This window comes from Schistocerca cancellata, chromosome 5 (assembly GCF_023864275.1).
Source record: "Schistocerca cancellata isolate TAMUIC-IGC-003103 chromosome 5, iqSchCanc2.1, whole genome shotgun sequence".
Classification (NCBI taxonomy): domain Eukaryota; kingdom Metazoa; phylum Arthropoda; class Insecta; order Orthoptera; family Acrididae; genus Schistocerca; species Schistocerca cancellata.
The window spans coordinates 784,139,036-784,161,110 of record NC_064630.1 but is presented as its reverse complement, the minus strand read 5'-3'; the positions used below and the strand labels follow the sequence as shown (position 1 = coordinate 784,161,110).

The 22,075-nt window shown below is 42.0% G+C and overlaps 1 protein-coding gene across 3 annotated transcripts in view; it reads right to left on the bottom strand.

Annotated features, from left to right (window-relative positions):
- The window catches only part of LOC126187474 (ADP-ribosylation factor GTPase-activating protein 1-like), a 101,110-nt gene that overhangs the window by 4,826 nt on the left and 74,209 nt on the right, over positions 1 to 22,075 (bottom strand). For 2 of the 3 annotated variants that reach the window (XM_049928574.1, XM_049928573.1), the window contains exons 7-9: positions 19,701 to 19,760; positions 19,495 to 19,625; positions 13,385 to 13,501 (exon numbers count right to left, since the gene is read on the bottom strand). In XM_049928574.1, coding sequence (XP_049784531.1) covers positions 13,385 to 13,501; positions 19,495 to 19,625; positions 19,701 to 19,760 — 308 coding nt within the window. The remainder of the gene's footprint in view (positions 1 to 13,384; positions 13,502 to 19,494; positions 19,626 to 19,700; positions 19,761 to 22,075) is intronic. The other variant, XM_049928575.1, reaches the window with a different exon arrangement.

Below are 22,075 nucleotides of genomic sequence, written 5' to 3'. Positions count from 1 at the left end.
CATATAAACTTGTACTACTGTAGTAGGCATGGGCTTCGTGTCTATCTTGGCCACTATAATACGTTCACGATGCTGTTTGTAGTAGCTTACCCGCACTCCTATTTTTTTATTCATTATTAAACCTACTCCTGCATTACCCCTATTTGATTTTGTATTTATAACCCTGTATTCACCTGACCAGAAGTCTTGTTCCTCCTGCCACCGTACTTCACTAATTCCCACTATATCTAACTTTAACCTATCCATTTCCCTTTTTAAATTTTCTAACCTACCTGCCCGATTAACGGATCTGACATTCCATGCTCCGATCCGTAGAATGCCAGTTTTCTTTCTCCTGATAACGACTTCCTCCTGAGAAGTCCCTGCCCGGAGATCCGAATGGGGGACTATTTTACCTCCGGAATATTTTACCCAAGAGGACGCCATCATCATCATCATTTAACCATACAGTAAAGCTGCATGCCCTCGGGAAAAATTAGGGCTGTAGTTTCCCCTTGCTTTCAGCCGTTCGCAGTACCACAACAGCAAGGCTGTTTTGGTTAGTGTTACAAGGCCAGATCAGTCAATCATCCAGACTGTTGCCCCCGCAACTGCTGAAAAGGCTGCTGCCCCTCTTCAGGAACCACAGGTTTGTCTGGCCTCTCAACAGATACCCCTCCATTGTGGTTGCACCTACGGTACTGCTATCTGTGTCGTTGAGGCACGCAAGCGTCCCCACCAATGCCAAGGTCCATGGTACATGGGGGGAGGATTATGAAAAATGAAAGAGATTAGGGATGCACATAAATAATCATTTCTCCTGCTCGAAAGTACAGGTGTAGTTTACTACTGCTGTGACAAGTGTTAATGGAGCTTGTTGTGTCCCTATTTTTGTCACATGATGCATTTGCTGTGTGTGCACAGTACTGGACCTGGAGAGACATAGCACAGCACGATCAAGTTAATTACAAACATTATTGCATTTTAGTGTGGTGCAACTCAAATTTTAAATTGTTACCATGGTGTTTTCGAAGTAAAATGATGGTATTTATTAAAAGGATGGGTGTTACTTTTTTGCCTGAGTTTATCTCAAGTCTTTTTCTTATATCACAGTTCAACTGAAATCTGTATAGTTATTGCATCATAAATCTTGTCTTGGCAAAGCCTGTTTCAGGAAAAAAAAATGCTACAAAACTTGTAAATTTAAGACCTGAAGTGTCTCCAAGTGTGTGGTACATACATGTATGGCATGTTACGCGCAAGTTACTGGTGGTGTCAATCGGTATGCTTTGTCCTCCCTTTCCAATGTCACAAAATAAGCTCACCTATGATCAACTGTGCAAAGTTCACTGGAGTCCTCTTTGAACAAAACATTTTTCTTTTATTCTATATTTCCATTTCAACTATTCTGTCTTTTAAGAGAGAATCATGTTTTCTTGTTTCTGACATGAATGATGGCAACATTGTATTCTGGTATTCCAAATGAAGGGAATTCTGGCCTATTCATCTGGGCAGACCCATCACCTGCTTCTACAGTTGCAGAGATTGCATTTTATTGGAGAACTTGACAGCTAACAGCTTTATTACCCTGAGTAAAACAGTCCAGAAAGGTCATTTCAGTATCCATAGAATTCGACTATTATCATGGAATTTTTTTCTCTTTACCAATATACTGTCAAACAGGAACTACAATGACAGCTGGGTGGGTCCTTGTGACAGAGGAGATGACCACGAGTCAGCGAAGTATGGTCAATGGGGAGAAGGCAAAGGACAAGAGAGTCCTGGTGAGGCCTGCATGGAGGACCTCTGCAGATTTTAGTGAAGCCAGAGTGAGCCTTTCTATATTCCAGGTTCCTAAAAGTTGAAAGCATAATACCAATTGGAGGTCTGTTTCCGGAATACCAATCTCAAGAGTTGGTTTACCGGTAGACAGTTTACCCAGGCACATTATCAGCGAGTTCATTCCCCAGGATCCCGACATGGCCTGGGGTCCAGACAAAGGTCACTGTTGACCAAGGGATAGCAATGATAACACAGTCGGGAGCTTACAAACTGCTCTAGGAGTCACTGTCGATGAGAAAGGACCCACATGGTGCAGGAATGGACATGCTCAAGAGCACAGGAGATGGCTAGCAACTCCGCACTGGAAACACTACAGCCATCTGGCAAGGAACACAGTTCAGCACATCCCGTGTGAGTATAAGCAAAGCCCACGTGACCTTCAACCATCAAGTCATCAGTATAGATTACTTCTGAACCCCAGCATGCATCGAGGATTGAGAAAAATTTGTGGCAGAGGGCCTCAAGAGGGACTGAGTCTTTCAGACCTGGTGATAGGTCAAGAAAAAGTTGTGGCCAAGGGATGCGCCAAGGACATGTATGTGAATGGGCCCAGAGGAGAGGTGGAGGAGGAAACAACTGGAGTTCAGAGAGGAGTGACTGGATGTGGATTGTGATCATACTCCCCGATCTGGGATGACATTGCGGGAAATGGATTTCTGTAGGAGATGGTGGTTCAGATGATTAGGGAATCTGTGAATGTGAGTAGCATAACTGAAGTGCAGTTGTTGGCACCTGATTCGCAATGGATGGACCTTAGCCTCCACGAGTAAGCTGTTCAAAGGGCTGGTCTGAAAGGCTCCTGTCCCAACTTGAACCTCGCAGTGGTGTATCAGATCCAGTATCTGCAATGCTCACGGCAATGCTGAAGCAGATGCCGAACTCCCATGATCAAGGCAGGATTATATCAGGGTTTTGTAAAATTGCAGAAGGGTTGTGCCATCTGCACCCCAACTGGTGGTACTCAGCGAAGTGTATTAAGGTATGGCCAGCACTTTCACTTAAGCTGGAAAAGACGGGGAATCCACATCAACCGAGAATCGAAGACCAGTTGTAAAAAGCAATACGTGACCACTACATTGAGTAGTTGGTTGTCAAGGTAAAGTTATGGATGTGGTTGAAAGTACAACTTCAACAGAACTGCATGACGCAAGTCCTGGTGGCTGAAAACCAAAAGCCATGTGCGGGGAAGGGAGGGGGGGGGGGGGGGGGGGCATGCCTGTGCCTTTCATATGGCACCTCGCAGTCAACTTTCAGCAACATCCACAATAAAGGAGCAGAAGTAGAAGCAGAAGCAAAAGTCATCAGGAGGGTAATACTGAGGACCCCACAGCACATCAGGTTCAGAATGTTCGGTGAGACTGTGATGACTTCACAGCCTGCTTTGATCTTTGATGAAACCACTACTCTATCAAATGCGATGAAGAGTGTGTATAGGCACTAAGGTTGGATCAACCTACTTCATTACCCTATGGAATGCAATGACACCCTAATCAGTGAGGTAGGTTTCGATTTCTCCCTCGTCAGACCATTGAGCAGCCTAGTGTAAACACCACCATGTGAAGAATTCAGCGTTCAATAGGCCTTGACACGAACAGCACATCCGTGGAGGAGCAAAGCTACATGCAATTGTTGGGCTTGAAAATCAGAAATTGTCTCCAAAGGCAAATTGCCATTACACAGACGAGAGTACGATTTCACAGAGCCTGCAACTGCATCAGCACCTTTCTGGATAATACGAGGTGTGATTGGAAAGTTTTAAGAATGGGTTTGAAATTGTACAATGGTGGTACTTACATGCTACTGTGATGCATCTCCTTCAAAATAGTCCCCTTCTGACTGAACACACTGACTCCAATGGTGTTTCCACTTTTGGAAACATTCCTGGAATTTTTTTCCTGAAGTGTGTTAAGGACACACTGTGTATTTGCTTGGATGTGTTCAGTCGAGTCAAATCGCTTTCCTTTCAGTGAAAATTTCATTTTAGGAAACAGGTAGAATCCACAGGGCCCAATTCAGGTGAATATGGTGGTTGTGGAAGCACAGGAATTTTGAATTTGGTCAAAAATTTAACAATGGAGAAGGCACAATGAGCCGGAGAATTATCATGGTGCAGCACCCAACTCACAAGTTCGTTAAAATTGACAGAACTGCACAAAAACTTAAATTGAGTTCATCAGCCATCTCCCTAATTCTAAGTCTACGATCAGAGCGCACTAAGTCGTGAACTTTCACATTTTCATTCGTTTTTGAGGTGGAAGGATGGCTGGACTGTGGTTCATCTTCATATGATTCACGGCCATTTTTAAATCTCAGGAACAAGACAAAAACATTTGACTGGCTCATACAATTTTCTCCAAAAGCTGTTTTTAATAGTTTGTAAGTCTCAGAAGCTGATTTCCCAGTTTTAAAACAAAATTTCACACAAACTCGTTGCTCCATTTTTATTTACGCAGACAGAATCCGGCAACAAGCCCTGCACTTAATCAGCTGCCACAACAAACTGAATAAAGGAAACGCAGTTTCCTGTCAGAGGGCATTCAAGGACAAGGCAATGACTCACTCCCCACCCTCCGTGTACCTGCCTGCCAAACCAGTAAGCAGTAGCAGATCCATTCTTAGAACTTTCAAATCACACCTCATAAATGCATTAACCACAGCAAAGGACAGACCACCTTCAGTAGGTAATACTACGCGGAACTGATGCAGCTGGGAGAATCTTGGAATCTTCAGCCTCATTCCGTTTATGTTTAGTAGACAGACTAAGATGGTGATTGGTTCACTGCGAGAAAATCCAACATGATAGTCACCGTCTCCAATGGCATGCTTCTTCCAATTGGGACCCTCCCTCAGAGAGGAACTCATCTACTTTACATGATTGTTCACACCTCACGTCACTTTTCCCGAACTCCTGACACAGGGACCAATTAGCAATATTGGTAGGTGACAACTCACACAATCACCCTTCCCTGGGCCTGGCCCTTACCTATCAATCCGAGGCTAGTAATTACACACTACCCAGTCACCTGCTACGCATCAAGTGGATGGGTTGGCCTTCGGGAGCACAGAGCAAGAAAGAATAAACAAAGAAAAACATCAAATGCCACAGCAGAGGATGGATAGGAGATGGAGAACCACAGAAAGAAGGAACGAGAAAACAGTGGAGGGACTTTCCTGATACCAGGCTACTGAAATTTCAGAACACATTCCCAAAAATATCCAAGACATGTTCCCCAAGGGAGGGGAAAAAGAGTAGCATGAGGATAGACATGCAGCATGGAAAGGAAGAAGGTGCTGCAAAAGCTGGGGACCCATGGAAGCCAAGCACGACTCACCCAAGAGTGGTGAGCCCCCTGGGAGGTTCACTATGTGGTGTGAACTGGAGCCTCAAAATGCTCTCCTTGTTGGAGGACAATTTCTTGTCTTTCCTCTCCTTAGAGGATTTCTATGATTATGACTGCTTCTATGAATCAGTTTCTAGTAAAGATGATGATCCCAAAGCCCTGCGACCAGCTGCCTGGTGCTCCTTCAGCCAATGGCTGGTATCCTGGCAAGAGAAGCCAGAGGAAGGTGATTTGTCTGCAGCTGAGATGTGGGAACCAATGTCCCCGGTGGGTGGGAAGCCATAGATCTCAAATTAGGTGTGTGGGAAGCAGCAAGAGGGAAGCTCCCAATCATCAGGGGGCAGGCATGATTGAGCGGCCCTGAGGGCCCACTGTAGGACGTGTAACGGGCAGGTGTACAATTGCCAAAGAGGGTGACATAATTGCAGTTGCAGCATATGACACTGTTTCACATGCCGAGTGCAAGCACTTATATGTCGTCTTGGTATCTTGGTAAGTTAGTTTGTCCAGTGTCTTGTATTCTTGAATTTTCTTCTCTCCGTAAAAACAGTGTAATCTATTGAGCAGGAAGAACAGTGCTTTCCACAGTTGACACACAAGGGGGTTGGAGCACAAGTAGCATTTGCATGCAGCACTCGTCCACAAACTCTACAGATGGAGCTAGTGCTGCAACAGGAAGACATATGCCCGAATTTCAAACACTTGAAGCACTGTGGTGGGGAAGGGAAGGAGGGCACAGGGTTTCATATCTCATTGGTATACCATCACTTTTACCTTTTCAGGCAATGAATTGCCCTCAAAGGCCAAGATGAAGGCACCACTAGTGAACCTATTTCCTTTGGCCCTCTATGTACATGACAGGCAAAGTGTACACCCCACAGCTCCAAGTTGGCGTGTAACTCATCATCAGATTGCAAGAACAGATCTTGATGGAAAATGATACCCTGAACCGTATTTAGATTTTTATGGGAAGTGACAGTCACCAGTATGTCACCCAGCTTGTTACAAGCGAGCAAAACCCATGACAGGCAGGGTGTGCTGTTTTGATAAAAATTGACCTACTTTTCATTTTAGAGATGGCTGCACTACCTCAAACTTGTCTTCTAAGTTCTCCACACAGAAAAAGGGCTTTGCAGCCAAGAAGCAATGCCTATCAGTCCTTGTGCAAACTAAGCATTGCGGGGAGTATTTTTCAGCTTGCTGCTTAGCCCTACGTTTTTCCCATGATATAGCCAGGGAAGGAACATTTTAGGGTTGTATCTCCCTGCATTAAAAGAAGACTTTCCTTTAATAGATAACTTCATCCACTTCATTTGCGGCTCATCCACCATGGTGCCACTCACTCAAAGGGGGCTCTCCCATGGGCATCACCCAGTCTCAGCAATGGCTACCTGGCCAGTAATCCATTGCTTGGAGTTCCTGTGCCCAATTCACAATGGGCACATACTTCTTGGCATACAAGGGGAGTTTTTAGCTCAGGCACCAACACTGCAATCCCTGAATGGTCAGGGGGCTTCTACCATGCAAGTGCTTGATGACGCCCCCCTCACAATGGGATGGCTACCATGCTGGGTTTTGGGTATATTGCCTTATTAAAGGGAAGGGTGCAAATATGGAAAGGCATAAAGGTAGAGCATACACTGCATTGGGCGACCTGCACAAACCGCGCTTCTGGAGAATTTTGAAAATTGGTGGAGGGTCAAACCCAACAATGGGGACCATGTGTTCATTTAATGAAAAGTTGCAGAAAACAATGGAAGTGGAAACTCTAGTCCCAATCATAAACAAGGTCCAGTCAGGGTCTGCACCAAGAAAACCATCTGATGGAGAGGCAGAGGAAGAAAGGGATAGTGGAAGTATAAGCTTGCAGTACAGAAAGGAAATAATGCTGCAAAGGCTGGGGCATGTGTTAGCCAAGCACATACTCACAGAAGAGCTGCAAACCCGCTGGAGTCACTTGCTCTGTGACTTTGTACCAAAAATTAGTAAATTACAAAAAATAGTGCAAAACGCAACCATTTTTTTAGCCACAGGAACAAAATTGTACTACTTATATTGTAGCACCCATGTGCCTTTTACGGGTAATATCTCTTACAGTATTTTGAAAAAAGATCATGTTAAATTATTTATGTGACCATATATACATATATTTAAATTACTTCACATTTTTCACAATATTTCCATGTGTGCCGAATAAAGGTTAAACGAAGGTCCAATTGGTTGCCAGAGAATAAGTTTTCACAAGTTATTTTATTTTTATTTGAAAGCTCTCATACGAAAACCTCTTTATGGATAAATGCATCCTCTCAATGGTGGAATTATTTTAACCACCATAGGCTGTCGATTTGTTGCTTTAATCCACCATGCACATAATTTACATTACTGTTCAGTTTTGGCCTTAGGTCATTTTCAAATGTATGATACTGGTGACATGTGTCACATTAAAAAAAAAACTTGTTTCAGGGTATGCAGTGGCAGCCACTTGTTCCCACACATACATATGCTGAGTGTTACAAATATAGTCTTGCACATACCAATAAGCTTATAAGCACAACTTGCAGAACATGTCATGTAAGCAAAAACCTTATGGACACAAAGCTTACTAGTTCTTGCATATTCATTTAACAGCATACTGTGTACTTTTAAGCATTCGTACATGGTGATATGTGTTGCCCATAGCTGGCCTGGGAATTTGTTTTTATGGCATGCTCCCTTTCAAATCTGTTCATAGGCCAACTAAAGGAACTGTCCTACCCTTCCAAAACTCCCAACCCCTAGTCTGGTTCAGGTTCATTAATTATATCTTCATGATCTGTACTCAGGGCTGACACACACTGTCCTCATTCCTTCATGATCTCAACACCTTTACTCCCATCCGCTTCACTCAACTCAGTGTGCCACTTTCCTAGATGCCGACTTCCACCTCTCTGATGGCACTATCCCCAACTCTGAACACATCAAAACCATCAACAATACCTGCATTTCAACAGTTTCCATCTCTTCATTCCTATGATACAGCCCAGCCACCCATGGACGATGTTGCTGCAGTGATGAGAACTCACTTTCCCAGTATGCTTTTTTTTTTTTTTTTTTGTGGTTTTAGGGCGCACAACGTCAATGGTCATTAGCGCCCTGACTACTCTAAGAATGCACCGCGAGGCACAAGTTGACAACAACAACTAAAAGGGAAAACACGATAAAAGACAGACTGACAGGCATAGGATTAAAAAACAGCATCATCAAATGTCCTTAGCGAGGTTTGTCAAATTGATAAAACGAAGAACACGAGCAGATGCTCGTGGGTCATCCGCTAAAATGGCATCGAAAGTATTTGGCAGGTGAAGATCGAGGCGCAGTGTGTTAAGATCTGGACAGGACATTAAAATGTGTCTAACCGTCAGCAAGTGCCCACATGGGCAGAACGGCGCCGGCGCAGCTGTCAGCAGATGGCGATGGCTGAACCGGCAGTGTCCAATTCTTAACCGGGCTAAAACGACCTCCTCCGTTCCCAGTATGCTGAAGGTCATGCAAAGGCCTTCACTGACAGACACTATCGCCCGCAAACATAGTCCAAAAACTTATTTTCTGTGTCGTATCTCCACACAACCCCCCATCCTCCCACCACCCCTAAGAATCAACTACAAAGGAGTGCCCCCCCTTGTCACTCGTCATCACCTTGGACTTCTACAACTGCATCATACCCTTCATCAGGGCTTTGATTATGTATCATCATGCCTTGAAATGAGGGACATCCTACCCAAGATCCTTCCCACCATCCTAATAAGATGTTTCATCACACATACAACCTACAAAACATCCTACTCCGCACTCAACCCCTTGCAATAAGGATCATGTATCTATGGTAGTCTAAGGTGCAAGACCTGTCCAATCCAACTTCCCAGCACTTCCTACTCGAGTCCTATCACAGGCTTATCCTATCCCCATCAGAGGCTATGCCACTTGTGAAAGCAGCCATGATATAGACCGAATCTGTTGCCAACACTGCACTGCTTTTTATGTTGGTACAACTACCAACCAGTTTGTCCACCAGAATGAATAGCCACTGCCAAATGGTTGCAGGAACAAAATTTGACTACCTGGTGAACACAGGCAGCTCAGCATAGCATGCTCAATTTCAAGGGCTGCTTCACAACCTCGGCCACATGGATCCTCCCCTCCACCAACAGCTTCTCTGAACTATGCACATCCCCTTCAGTGTGCACCACCTATGAACATCTCCAACGACTGTGTACAACACGCATAGTCTGTGTACCTGCCAAGCGTTCCTCACATATTCCTAGCCAATAAACTGCTCAACTCATTCTGAGCCGGTAGCCACCCACTTCCAATCCCCCTCCCTGGTCCCATCCATCACCCTACCTGACAACCCTATCCACAACCTAGTCTACCTGCCTAAATGCGGCACTGGCAGCCTATCGATGACTTGACACTTGTTTTCCAATTAGTGGTCTCCCTTAACCAGAAAGTATTTACATCCTCACAGCACTTTCCTATAACATCTATTCAAATACGGTATGGTATCATCAGTATAAGTTTTTGTACGTAACTGACGGAAGAAATTTTTTTTCTGATCATCCGTTGTATTCAGCACAACTATGGTTGACAGAGCTCCAAACGCTAAATGTAACCTCTCAAACTTTTTGTCAAAATGGGCCATTAATGTGATCTCTTTAGAACTCAGCCTAATCTAAAATTTCACATGTTATACTGGAGACCTATTGCCACAAGGGTTTGAATACTCTTCACAGTATACAAAAAATGAAAAACCTGACCATTCTGTAGCGCAAACTCTGAATAAATAAATAATTTCTATTGATTCATCTTCTCTCTTATTATAGTTAAAATGCAAATCATAATATGTCCAAAACAAGAAAATATGAAAGAAGTCTAAAATTAAATAGTTCCCTGGAGTAGACTGAGTACTAAGCTACACACACACACACACACACACACACACACACACACACACGCTAGAAGCTTTCTGCAGCTTATTTAGGTACCTTCTAATTTTGAAAATCCACACACTAGGTTATCACATCAAGCAGACTATGTGGATACAATAACTAACAAGATCACACTAAAATCTTTTGTGATTTTTTAATATTTTTGATACTTTAAGTTCAGAACTCAAGTATCTATCAGCCAAAGCAGCCAGACGCAACTATCAAAAATTCTTGAGAAAATCAATTTTTAAGTTTTCTGAGCAGCCTTAACTCACTAAAATTAGGGCAGTTTTTTGATGAGCCATGTGCTGCAATCAACAGTGCTCGTGACCGGTAATCATTGGATCACCAGTTCGAGTCTTGTTTCAATCATAACTTTTTTTTCATTCAGTCTGAATACCTAGGTCATTTAAGTATAAAATTCATCAAATATACGCTAACTAACACATATAAATTTTTTATTATCAACAACACATCTGAGCTGAGGGGAAACATACTACCAGAGTGGCATTTATATGGAGAGAGTTAACAGTATCTGTTACTTGCACATGTTTACAAACTTTACACTCTGTAAATATTATTATTTGATGACGGTTGACTTGTGCACTTTATGAAGAGTTACAGTGTGGTGTCTGATCACAGTTCCTGTACGATATGTAATTAGCAATATGACAACATGTATTTTCCATAAAAGAAATGACCATTGTATATGCATTAGTTACCATTTATTTAATGTTTTTATATTTAAATGACGTAAGTATTCAATTTGGATTGGGAGGAGGGGGGTGGGGAGAGCTCAAACCAGTGACCCAATAATTACCAGTATCAAGCACTATCGATTGAACCCCGTGGGCCATTGAAAACGTGTCCTAATTTTCATAAATTAAGGTTGTACAGAAAACTTCAAACTCAATTTTCTAGAGAAGTTTTGAGAGTTGCACTGAACTGCTTTGGCCGATTGATGTTTGAATTCTGAGCTTTATGTATCATAAATACAAAAATTGCAAAAATCTGACTTGTATCATCTTTTTGTAAGGAACATTTATAATATCAATCAGAAGCTGCCCCAGATCACGTCACAAGAGACAAGAGAATGTGGAAATAATAATGAAATCCTTGCAACAGGAAATATTTTAAGTCATATAATCTAACCATTAAACACTATTTTTATTTGGTTAGTACTTCATTTTGGACTAATCATTTCTCCACAGGTTAATATACAGATGCGTATAATTAAAGTTCCAGTTTCAAAGTGCCATAAAAAGATAACCACTGCTCAGAATGATGTCAAATTTGAACAGCATGTAACTGACACAGAAGGAGACATCACAGAAAAAAAAGGAAAGAGAAAAAGAAAGAAAGAAAGAAAGAAAAAATTGAATGAAAATTTTACCAATAGATGGCACTATAAGCGTCAGAATATGCATACCAACAGAAGTGCGGCACATTGCTGTTCCTCAGTTTGCATCCAAGACCTCCAACATGACTCTTCATGAAGGATCGCATGCTGCTGGTGAAGCTCTTTTATAAGAATGGTGACTGAGAACCAGTAGCTCTGCAGAAGTTCTGGGCACTCAAGGGAGTTCTGGGCACTCAAGGGTATAAAAAAGCTTTGGTCTGATGTCTGCTGAGTGTCTAGGCAAAATGATTACAAAACTTGAGAAGACAGGTACTTTAGAGGTGCAATTTGGCAGAGGGAGGAAAGCAGTTGATCCAACATTTGTCAGCGATGTGGCCACGGCACTGCAACAGGGGTCTAGTAGTGGTGTGAAAACATGCAGTGAACAGGAAATTGCCCAAACATTGAACATGCATGCAAGCACGGTACATAAAATCCTACGAGTCACATTGCAACGCTGCACTGCTGTCCATACAAAATCACCTATATTCAGGAGTTGCTTCCTGCTGACCTGCCAGTAAGACAATGTTCACTCTGGAATTTCTTGCTTGCATGGAAGTGGACAATGAATGGCTAGGGAATATTCTGTGGAAGGATGAAACCCATTTCCATCGCTAAGGACATATCATTACGCAGAATTGCAGAATATGGGCAATGGAAAATTGCCACACACATCAACCAGTACCACTTTATTCGTCAGAGGTGTGTTGGGTGCAGCTTGACGGTATACTTTGCTGCAGGCCTTTTTTTTCTCTCTGAGGAGATGAGTCCTGCTGGTCCTATCACCTGTACTATCACTGGTACACACTAAGAGTCTTGGGCAGCAACATCATTTCAATCCTCCGACAGTGTGGTTATGTGGGTACAGTCATTTTTATGCAAGATGGCGCCCCTCTGCACATTGCACAACCGGTGAAGTGGCTACAAGAGAGGTATTTTGGAAATGCTACAATTATCAGCCATCATTTGCCTGAAGTCTGGTCATCCAGATCACCTGATCTTAATCCATATAATTTCAGGATGTAGGGTTATTTGAAAGAGGTTGTGTTTAGTGTTACAATTATGAACATAGCTGAAGGCACGGATTGCACAACACATTCTGAACATGACCCTCAGCCACTCTGATGTGTTGCGAAACATGCTGTTTCTCAATTTCAGCTTTGGGCTGAACATGGGGGACAGTATATTGAGCATGTCTTACACCAGTCTCACAACAATTAGAAACCAGTGTCACTGCTTTTTATATGGTATTTGGCCCCAGGACAATTAAAAACCGATTTTTCCCATCAATGTAATACAACCTTGTCATGGTGGATGGAATTATCCACAATTGTTGCTGAACTTGTGCAGTCATGCATATTGAACAGTACAGAATGGTATAATGTCCAACTCAAACCTTGTCTGTTGTATTGCAATTCATCTGTCATTTATGGACAATCCTATTTACATTAAGACACTTACAGTGCCATCTACTGGTAAAATTTTCATTATTTTTTTGTTCTATGTCATTTCCCTTGCACCAATAATATGCTGTTCAAATTTTATGTCATTCTGAGCAGTGGTTCTCTCTGTACAGCATTTTGAAATGATCTTTAATTAAGGAAAACCTGTACTTAACTATGGACAGAAATAATAAATTACCTTACATCTTTACGAGACAAAAATTTGACCATTTCTCATAATAATTAAAATTAAATTAAAACAATACAGCACTGGAATGCAACTGATTCTTTATGACAAACAGTTACTGGCTCTAAAGCTGACAAAATGGTTTGCAGAAACCATGAGATGTAATGTGTCAAAATTATGCTAAAATCAACAATCAATAATGGCCATAGATCTTTTAAGTGTTGACTTACTTTGAAAGCTGTGCCTTCTCTGAACTCCACCCCCAGTCGTCAGGCTCTGTATTTTCGGAAGACTGTGTCTCCTGTTCAGATAGCAATCCAGATGCAACATTTCTTGATTGGTTATTCCTGGGAATGAAAGAGGAAAGAAAAGTAGTTTACTACTGCTGCCCCACCTAAGTAAACAAACAAGCAAAAATTTTTAGGTAGTTAACAGAATTCTATAACTTTTTCCGTGAAATCATCAGAAGATATATTTTCATTGTCCAATGGGTTGATGGACTTACGTTTTTGCACAACATTTATTACTTCTCTTCATCAGTTGCCACTGTTGTGGGCAGTAGTATGAAGTAGCTGGTGTAAAACAGCAGTGACACTTTCAGTAGGAGTGAAGTAACCAGCTACAATCTATCACCCCAGAGCTTTGTAAGCTACGTGTTTTGTGCATAACTTTTATTTCCTTCAGAGTTTGCCAGTGCGTCTACCAGCATCCAGCTTTCTTACTCCTTGTTTTATGTGGTCACTGCATTTTGAATCACTCTGGATGCAAAACCTTGGATAATGTATGGCTGTGACAGTTTCCAGCAACTAATCAAGTGTTTAACCAAGTAAGAATGGCTCTTTCTGTCTACTTATGTGTATCACAACATATTTGTTTACATTGAGGTTCACCTGTCAGTCTCTACACCAAGAAACCATATTCTGCATGTCTTCCTGCAATCAAAAATGGTTCAAATGGCTCTGAGCACTATGGGACTTAACTGCAGTGGTCATTAGTCCCCTAGAACTTGGAACTACTTAAACCTAACTAACCTAAGGATATCACATACATCCATGCCCGAGGCAGGATTTGAACCTGCGACCGTAGCGGTCGCACAGTTCCAGACTGAAGTGCCTAGAACCGCTCGGCCACATTGGCCAGCCTTCCTGCAATCCACTACAATTTTGTACCATTGTGATTTCCCTACACAATCAGCATCATTCACAAATAGACCTATGGAACTTCCAATTTATCATTATATTTATAACGAATACTCGCTTCGGTGGGGCTGAGAAAATGAGATTGGATCACAAAAGGCAGGAACAGGATACAATGCAGGAGGAATGTACATGACACACACCTTCCAAGCCAGAGTGACAGCGAAGAAGAAAAATAATCCTATAACTCTGCATTAAGGCTCAGAGTTACGCACAAAATTGTCACACCTAATGATTTCCCCCTGTTAACCAACATCCATCTGCTAAAAAGTTCTGAACTCATCACAAAACAAATCCAGAAATGCATAACTTATTTTCTTACCATTAAATAACAGTGAAAAATTGTGTGCCGGAAGTCAAGGAACATGGCACAGATCTTGTGAACAAAATAAGTGACTCAAATTTCACAATACTGCCATTTGTAGGGACCATTTTGGTGGGGACAAATACCAGAAATAGGTTTTAAAAAATGCTCCTGAGATTATATAAGAAAGGACTAAAGATCCTGCTGATTACTTGAAATGGATCATCATATACTCGTATGCTTTGAGCACAGCCTCTACCTGCAAGGGAGGATGATTACGCCAGAGGTGGTTTTGAGGTAGTGAATAGTGTGACATTTTTCCCCTTGCAGTTATGCAGCTGATGTCATTGGGGAGGGATCTGATAAAGGAGGGTGTGCAGTATTTGAGGTTAGCTATGCCTAAATGGTTATTAGGTAACAACAGGAGAGTGTGGTGGACTGGTCATCATTGGACTAAGTCACAGACAGAGCTAGGTAGAGTTTAATGTTTATTTTGAGTTAATCCTTGTTCTCTCTCTCTCTCTCTCTCTCTCTCTCTATCTCTCTCTCTCATCCTGTTCTCTGATCTGTCCCTGCTTGGCCCAGACTGACATGATTTTTTTCTGGCTTCTTTTATCCTCTTTCTGTGTCTTCTCATTTCACACTTACTCCTTTTGTCCACTTCCCAGGTTATCCGGGAACCCTACATGCCTGCTTCAGGCACTGACTGTGCATTTGCGAGCTTTACACCTGTGGAATGACTATATTCATAAGCAATTTTTCAAATCTTCTTAGTGACTTTTCACTGGTCAGCGAGTACAGGTTTACCCTAACAGGCCTACACACTACCCTGAATTTTCTGTCAGTCCAGTTTTTATTAGTAACACAAAGGCACTTCACTGCTTACCCACACAAGGGGAATTTCATGAATGCTGTTAAGACAAGCTTCAGCTACTTAAAAGTTCGTGTGTATAAGCAGATGAAATCACTGACAAAGTTAATCTCACCAAAAAGTCTAGCTTTGTCTCAGTATCTAAAGAGACAAACTTAAATGTTTGTCCTACGCAGCTGAAGCAAAGCAATGTTCTGAGCTATTGGAAAAAGGTTTTAAATTTCCAACGAATAAACATAACTAAGTTTCATATTGCATATGTTCTATGCTTGTGAATTAAAATATACTTTAACAATGACAACAATCAGCTTTTGACAAAATAATTCAATTGGATAGATAAAAAATCTGCTCACCAAGCAGCGGCAGAATGCACTCATAAAAGACAGCTGTAATTGGCAAGCTCTCCTTCAGGGAGAAGGATTGAAGGGGAAGGAAGATGGATGAAGGAAAAGGACTGGAGAAGTCTGGGAAAAGGGGTAGATTTCAGAAAAGTCGCCCAGAGCCGTGGGTCAGGGGAGACTTACTGCATGCACGTTTTCAAATCTCATCCAATGCAGTCCCCTACAATCAGTCTTTCCTTCTCATCCCATGTGGAAAGTCTCCCCTGAGCCACGCTTCTGGGTGACTTTTACGAAATCCCCGTCCCACTGTAGCTGGTTACCAGGCCCCCACAGAACGTATCTCTGCCTACGTAGGTCAACACCTTCAACCCATTACATGCAGTCTCCCATCCCTCATCAAAGACACCAACCACTTTCTCGAACACCTGGAATCCTTACCTAATCTGTTACTCCCGGAAACCATCCTTGTAACCATTGATGCCACTTCCTTCTACACAAATATCCCGCACATCCAGGGCTTCGCTGCGACGGAGCACTTCCTTTCACGCCGATCACCTGCTACCCTACCTAAAACCTCCTTCCTCATTACCTTAGCCAGCTTCATCCTAACCCACAACTTCTTCACTTTTGAAGGCCAGTCATACCAACAATTAAAGGGAACAGCCATGGGTACCAGGATGGCCTTCTCATATGGGTCGCTTAGAGGAAGCCTTCTTGGTTACCCAAGCCTGCCAACCCAAAGTTTGGTATAGATTTATTGATGACATCTTCATATGATCTGGACTCACAGTGAAGAAGAACTCCAGAATTTCCTCTCCAACCTCAACTCCTTTGGTTCAATCAGATTCACCTGGTCCTACTTCAAATACCATGCCACTTTCCTCGACGCTGACCTTCATCTGGCCAATGGTCAGCTTCACACATCCGTCCACATCAAACCCACCAACAAGTAACAGTACCTCCATTATGACACCTGCCACCCATTCCATATCAAACAGTCCCTTCCCTACAGCTGAGGTCTTCGTGGCAAATGAATCTGTTCGAGTCCTGAATCCCTGAACCATTACACCAATAACCTTAAAACAGCTTTCGCATCCCGCAACTACCCTCCCGACCTGGTACAGAAGCAAATAACCAGAGCCACTTCCTCATCCCCTCAAACCCAGAACCTCCCACAGAAGAACCCCAAAAGTGCCCCACTTGTGACAGGATACTTTCTGGAACTGGATCAGTCTTTCAATGTGGCTCTCTAGCAGGGATACGACTTCCTCAAATCCTGCCATGAAATGAGATCCATCCTTCATGAAATCCTCCCCACTCCACCAAGAGTGTCTTTCCGCCATCCACCTAACCTTCGTAACCTCTTGGTACATCCCTATGAAATCCCCAAACCACCTTCCCTACCCTCTGGCTCCTACCCTTGTAACTGTCTGTGGTGTAAAACCTGTCCCATGCACACTCCCACCACCACCTGCTCCAGTCCTGTAACCCGGAAGGTGTACACAATCAAAGGCAGAGCTACATGTGAAAGCACCCACGTGATTTACCAACTGACATGCCTACACTGTGAAGCCTTCTATATGGGAATGACCAGCAACAAACTGTCCATTCGCATGAACGGACACAGGCAGACAGTGTTTGTTGGTAATGAGGATCACCCTGTGGCTAAACATGCCTTGGTGCACGGCCAGCACGTCTTGGCACGGTGTTACACCGTCCGGGTTATCTGGATACTTCCCACTGACACCAACCTATCAGAACTCCGGAGATGGGAACTTGCCCTTCAATATATTCTCTCTTCCTGTTACCCACCAGGCCTCAACCTCCTCTAATTTCAAGTTGCCACCCCTCGTACATCACCTGTCATTCAATAACATCTTTGCCTCTGTACTTCCGCCTTGACTGACATCTCTGCCCAACCTCTTTGCATCTACATATGTCTGCCTGTGTCTGTATATGTGCAGATGGGTGTGTGTGTGTGTGTGTGTGTGTGTGTGTGTGTGTGTGTGTGTGTGTGTGTGTGTGTGTATACCTGTCGTCGTCCCCCCCCCCCCCCCCCCAAGGTAAGTCTTTCCACTTTCCACTTCCGAGATTGGAATGACTCCTTACCCTCTCCCTTAAAACCCACATCCTTTCGTCTTTCCCTCTCCTTCCGTCTTTCCTGATGAAGCAATCTTGGGTTGTGAAAGCTTGAAATGTGTGTGTGTGTGTGTGTGTGTGTGTGTGTGTGTGTGTGTGTGTGTGTGTGTGTGTTTTATTGTGTCTATCTACCAGCGCTTTCTTGTTTGATAACTCACAGCATCTTTGTTTTTTATACAACAACATACTTAGATTAAAATGCCTTCCACAGGAATCAATTTGGGTTTTACAAATGACAAATATTGTGAAACTGTTTGCTTGTTTGGGTGTCTTTGAGATCCCGAACACGGTATTTGGCAGTGCAAAGATTGAAGCTGTGTTCCTTGACTCCCAGGAGATATTCAATAGTTCCTCACTACTGCTTCCTGACAAATACAAGCTCATGGAATATGACACCTGATTTGTGATTGAGTTCATGATTTCCTCACAAAACTGTTACATGTAAAAGTAACTTAAATAATGGAATCAGGGTCTAGTAAGAATATGAATTGGGACCATTGTTGCTCACCACACAGTGTGACAGGCAGATTTAAATACAGGCTGAGCAATCAGACAAAGTCCTCCACCAGGTATAGAACCTCGCCCCCCCTCTCCCCCCCCCCCCCCCCCCCCCACACACACAATCACACACGATTTGCACACACATGACAACTGTGATCTCCGAGAAGCAGGACCCTAGGGCTTGGAGAGAGCTGTGCATGTGTGTTTCTTGATCTGTAATCTGATGATTGACTTTGTCTGATAGCTTAATATACTTTAAAATGTGCCTCTCTTCCACTCAACGCCTCCTCTACACAGTGAGTAGCAATTCACTCAATTCATATGGTTGTCAACAATAATTTAAAGTGTATCCCAGAGAGTGTATACAGTCATTTATGTATGACATCAACATCATGGGAATGTCATATTTATATCTAGAGAGTATCGCAGAGATGCTGATCCAACTCTAATGGCAAACACTATAAGAAGAATTGTGCATGATGCAGACATTTACTGTTTAAATTCTGACAGGATATATTCCAAGCAGAGTAAGAGAACACGTCACTTTATCTCACATATGTATTTCAAAATTACCATGACTGGAGCTTACTGATGGTCATTTTCCCTGTGCACTATTTGCAAATGGATCTGGAGAGGGGAGAAATAATTAGTGGGATCTGAATAACCCTCCACCATGCACCGTAACATGACTTTTGGAATTCTGATGTAGATGTACAATATAACTTGATGTTAAAGTTAAATTACATAAAAAGTAATTGTTAAGCTCTACATAATCTTTTCTTGTGTTTCATCTGCATGTAACTCACGTTACTGTCTTACTGAATCAATGACAATTATTGGCCAACTTTATACATAAGTTGCATTTCTCCTGAGGCGTATGGCATCTTCATTTCCAATGCCCTCCTCATATATATACACATTTTTAATGAAAAAAACAATTACAGATAAATTGAGCAAACTGAGATACAGTAAATAAATGCCCAATTACCTAACTGAATTGCTGCCCTCAATTAGTAAGGAAGACTTCTCCGTGGATGGTTCTGGGCTAGATTCATTCTGTGGAGCTGGTGTGTTTGTTCCTGCTATATCCTTCCAACCACGGCGGCCCAGATCTCCTACCTACAACAGTCAGCACTCTCCAGTATTTGCCAGTCACAGAAACAATTCCTTCATGTGTGTATTGCAAAAACTTACCTTTGTTGCTAGATTTGACACCTGAGAGCTAACATCTTCAAGCAGCTTGCCTTCCTTTACCTGATGCATAAAACATAATGATCATGCACATCAACTACACATTGTAAACAAATAAAACTGTAAATGGAATGCGCAAAGCATTAACAGCAGTGCTACTGCCCTGTAAGAGCAGCTATTTTCCAGGCATGGTCTAACCCCATGCATGCCACCCATACCCAATGAACTAAAAATATGATATTGTTCCTTACCTTTGATGAATTTCTGAATTACTACTTTTATGTCCAAACTGAAATAGTACAAAATTTACATTTAACAACTACAGGTTTAACTACTAAAAAATATGTACATATACCAATAATTACAAATGTGTCCAAAAGTTATAAAAAGAAAATGAAAATCGAAGTGGTAGACAACAGCTGAATAACTGTCAAGACTTCCCTCATAGACCAGAATTGTGCACTCTATACAAGAAAGGAGTACTTCGTTCTTTTAAAAAGGACTTCACCCAGAAATACTGGGAAGCACCAGTGCATTATAAGTGTCATGTACCACTCATGCTTGCACTTTTGAAATCATGAGAGTGTAGGCTCCTGGTAAAGCTTACAATATCCAACTGCGGAGACACTGTGTAGAGTCCATTTTGGAGAATAGAAACCCTGTTGACCATGAAGCAGGTCAGAATCAAACTATACTATTAGCAGAGCTGAACATGCCATTTCAAAGTTTTGACAACAATCAGACACAGGAAATGTCCAGCATAGACCAATACAAGCTCAAGCCACTCCACAATAGGACAAATGTCTAGCCTTAATTCATAACAAAATCCAACTGTCTGCAAGACAGGTATCAGTATAGTTTACAACTGCCTCGGGAACCTTAGTTTCCTGAGAAACTGTACTGAAGGCTGCTAACAACTGGTTGGTACATCAGATATTTGGTAGTATGTATCCTGCCCATGCAAGTGCAGGGATGGATCTGTATACTGTAGAATCGGCATCTTCAATTAAATGAGTATGTAGTCTTTACAGATGGAGCACAAGTTTGGATAAAACAATGACTAGGGAGAAAATTGAGCATGCCTTCATCAGAGGAATCATCCTGGAATTTGTGGTAAGCAATTTTGGAGGAATAAGGAAAAACAAAAATCTTGATGGCCATATGGCACACTGAACTCCACTCCTCCAAATCTCAGTCCTATGCCTTAACCACCACACTACCTCAGTCAATCATAAACCAGTTTGGACCACAAATAACAGGAAAAATGAATTCCTCGTACTTTAATACTACGGAGCCTGCTCAATGATTCTTTAATCAAATTCATCTAGCGAGAAACCAGTAGCTTCTATAATCATTGAGATGTCATGGAAAGTGATAAAGTACTGTTGTAGGAAGACATACAGAGCTTAATACTTCCTCTCAACATAGATGAAGTACTTAACCAACCACACAGTCTTTTAGGAGGAGGTGTAGTTGGTTCAGATTTCTTCTCCAAGAATGGTAATACCCAGCTGCATTAAGTATTCCTGGTGACTAAATTTCTTGCAGGTGAAGAGCACTCTGCCTGATTTCCTCTGAGTCTTATTAAAGCAAACCTGTGATGCGCTAGGGAGATACATCACAGCCCATCAGCTGTCACCAAGGACTCTGCCAGATTTCCAGACAGTTCCTTCTCAGGAATGTAACTGACTGTTAAAGTTTTTAAATGTTCTTATGGAGATATTACTCATAAGCATATGTGGCAGCTAGGGAGTAGGCAATAACTTTTTTGCTCTAGTCTTTCCATTGAAAATGCTTATCTTCAGTTTCAGAATCCTTTACATGTAGTTTGCTAATGACTGACATGCAGCTTTGAAAATATGCCCTCATTTATTAATTATGTGTAACTTTTGGACACTAATGTATTTTATATTAAGCTCATATTCTCTCAACATTAGGATTATACACATGGCTTCTGCAAGCAACCATACTCTCTCTTCACATATTTGCTCATAATTTCAGCATATATAAAAATTACAGGTAGAAATTGAAGTTTTAGCAGCACTACAAAAAGTTAAAATGATAAAATAATGAACAAACAACAAAGAATACTAAAAAACTGAAGAACCTGGCATCACAAAAGGTGCACAGTGTGCTACACAAAAAGGCATTTAATAAATACGTATCTTCTTTATAGTGGGGAGCACAGCCATAAATTGGCTGAATGAAGACAACATTTTTACATTTGCATTGTGTATTTATTATGAGTATTGGGAAAATTTTCCCTTTGTTTAATAAATCTAGCCCAACAGCTAAACCCTAACTTTCTAAAGAGTTCTTAAACGTGTTTTTGGTGAGAATATAGCCGTCATATTATACAACAGCAGTATAAAATGAAG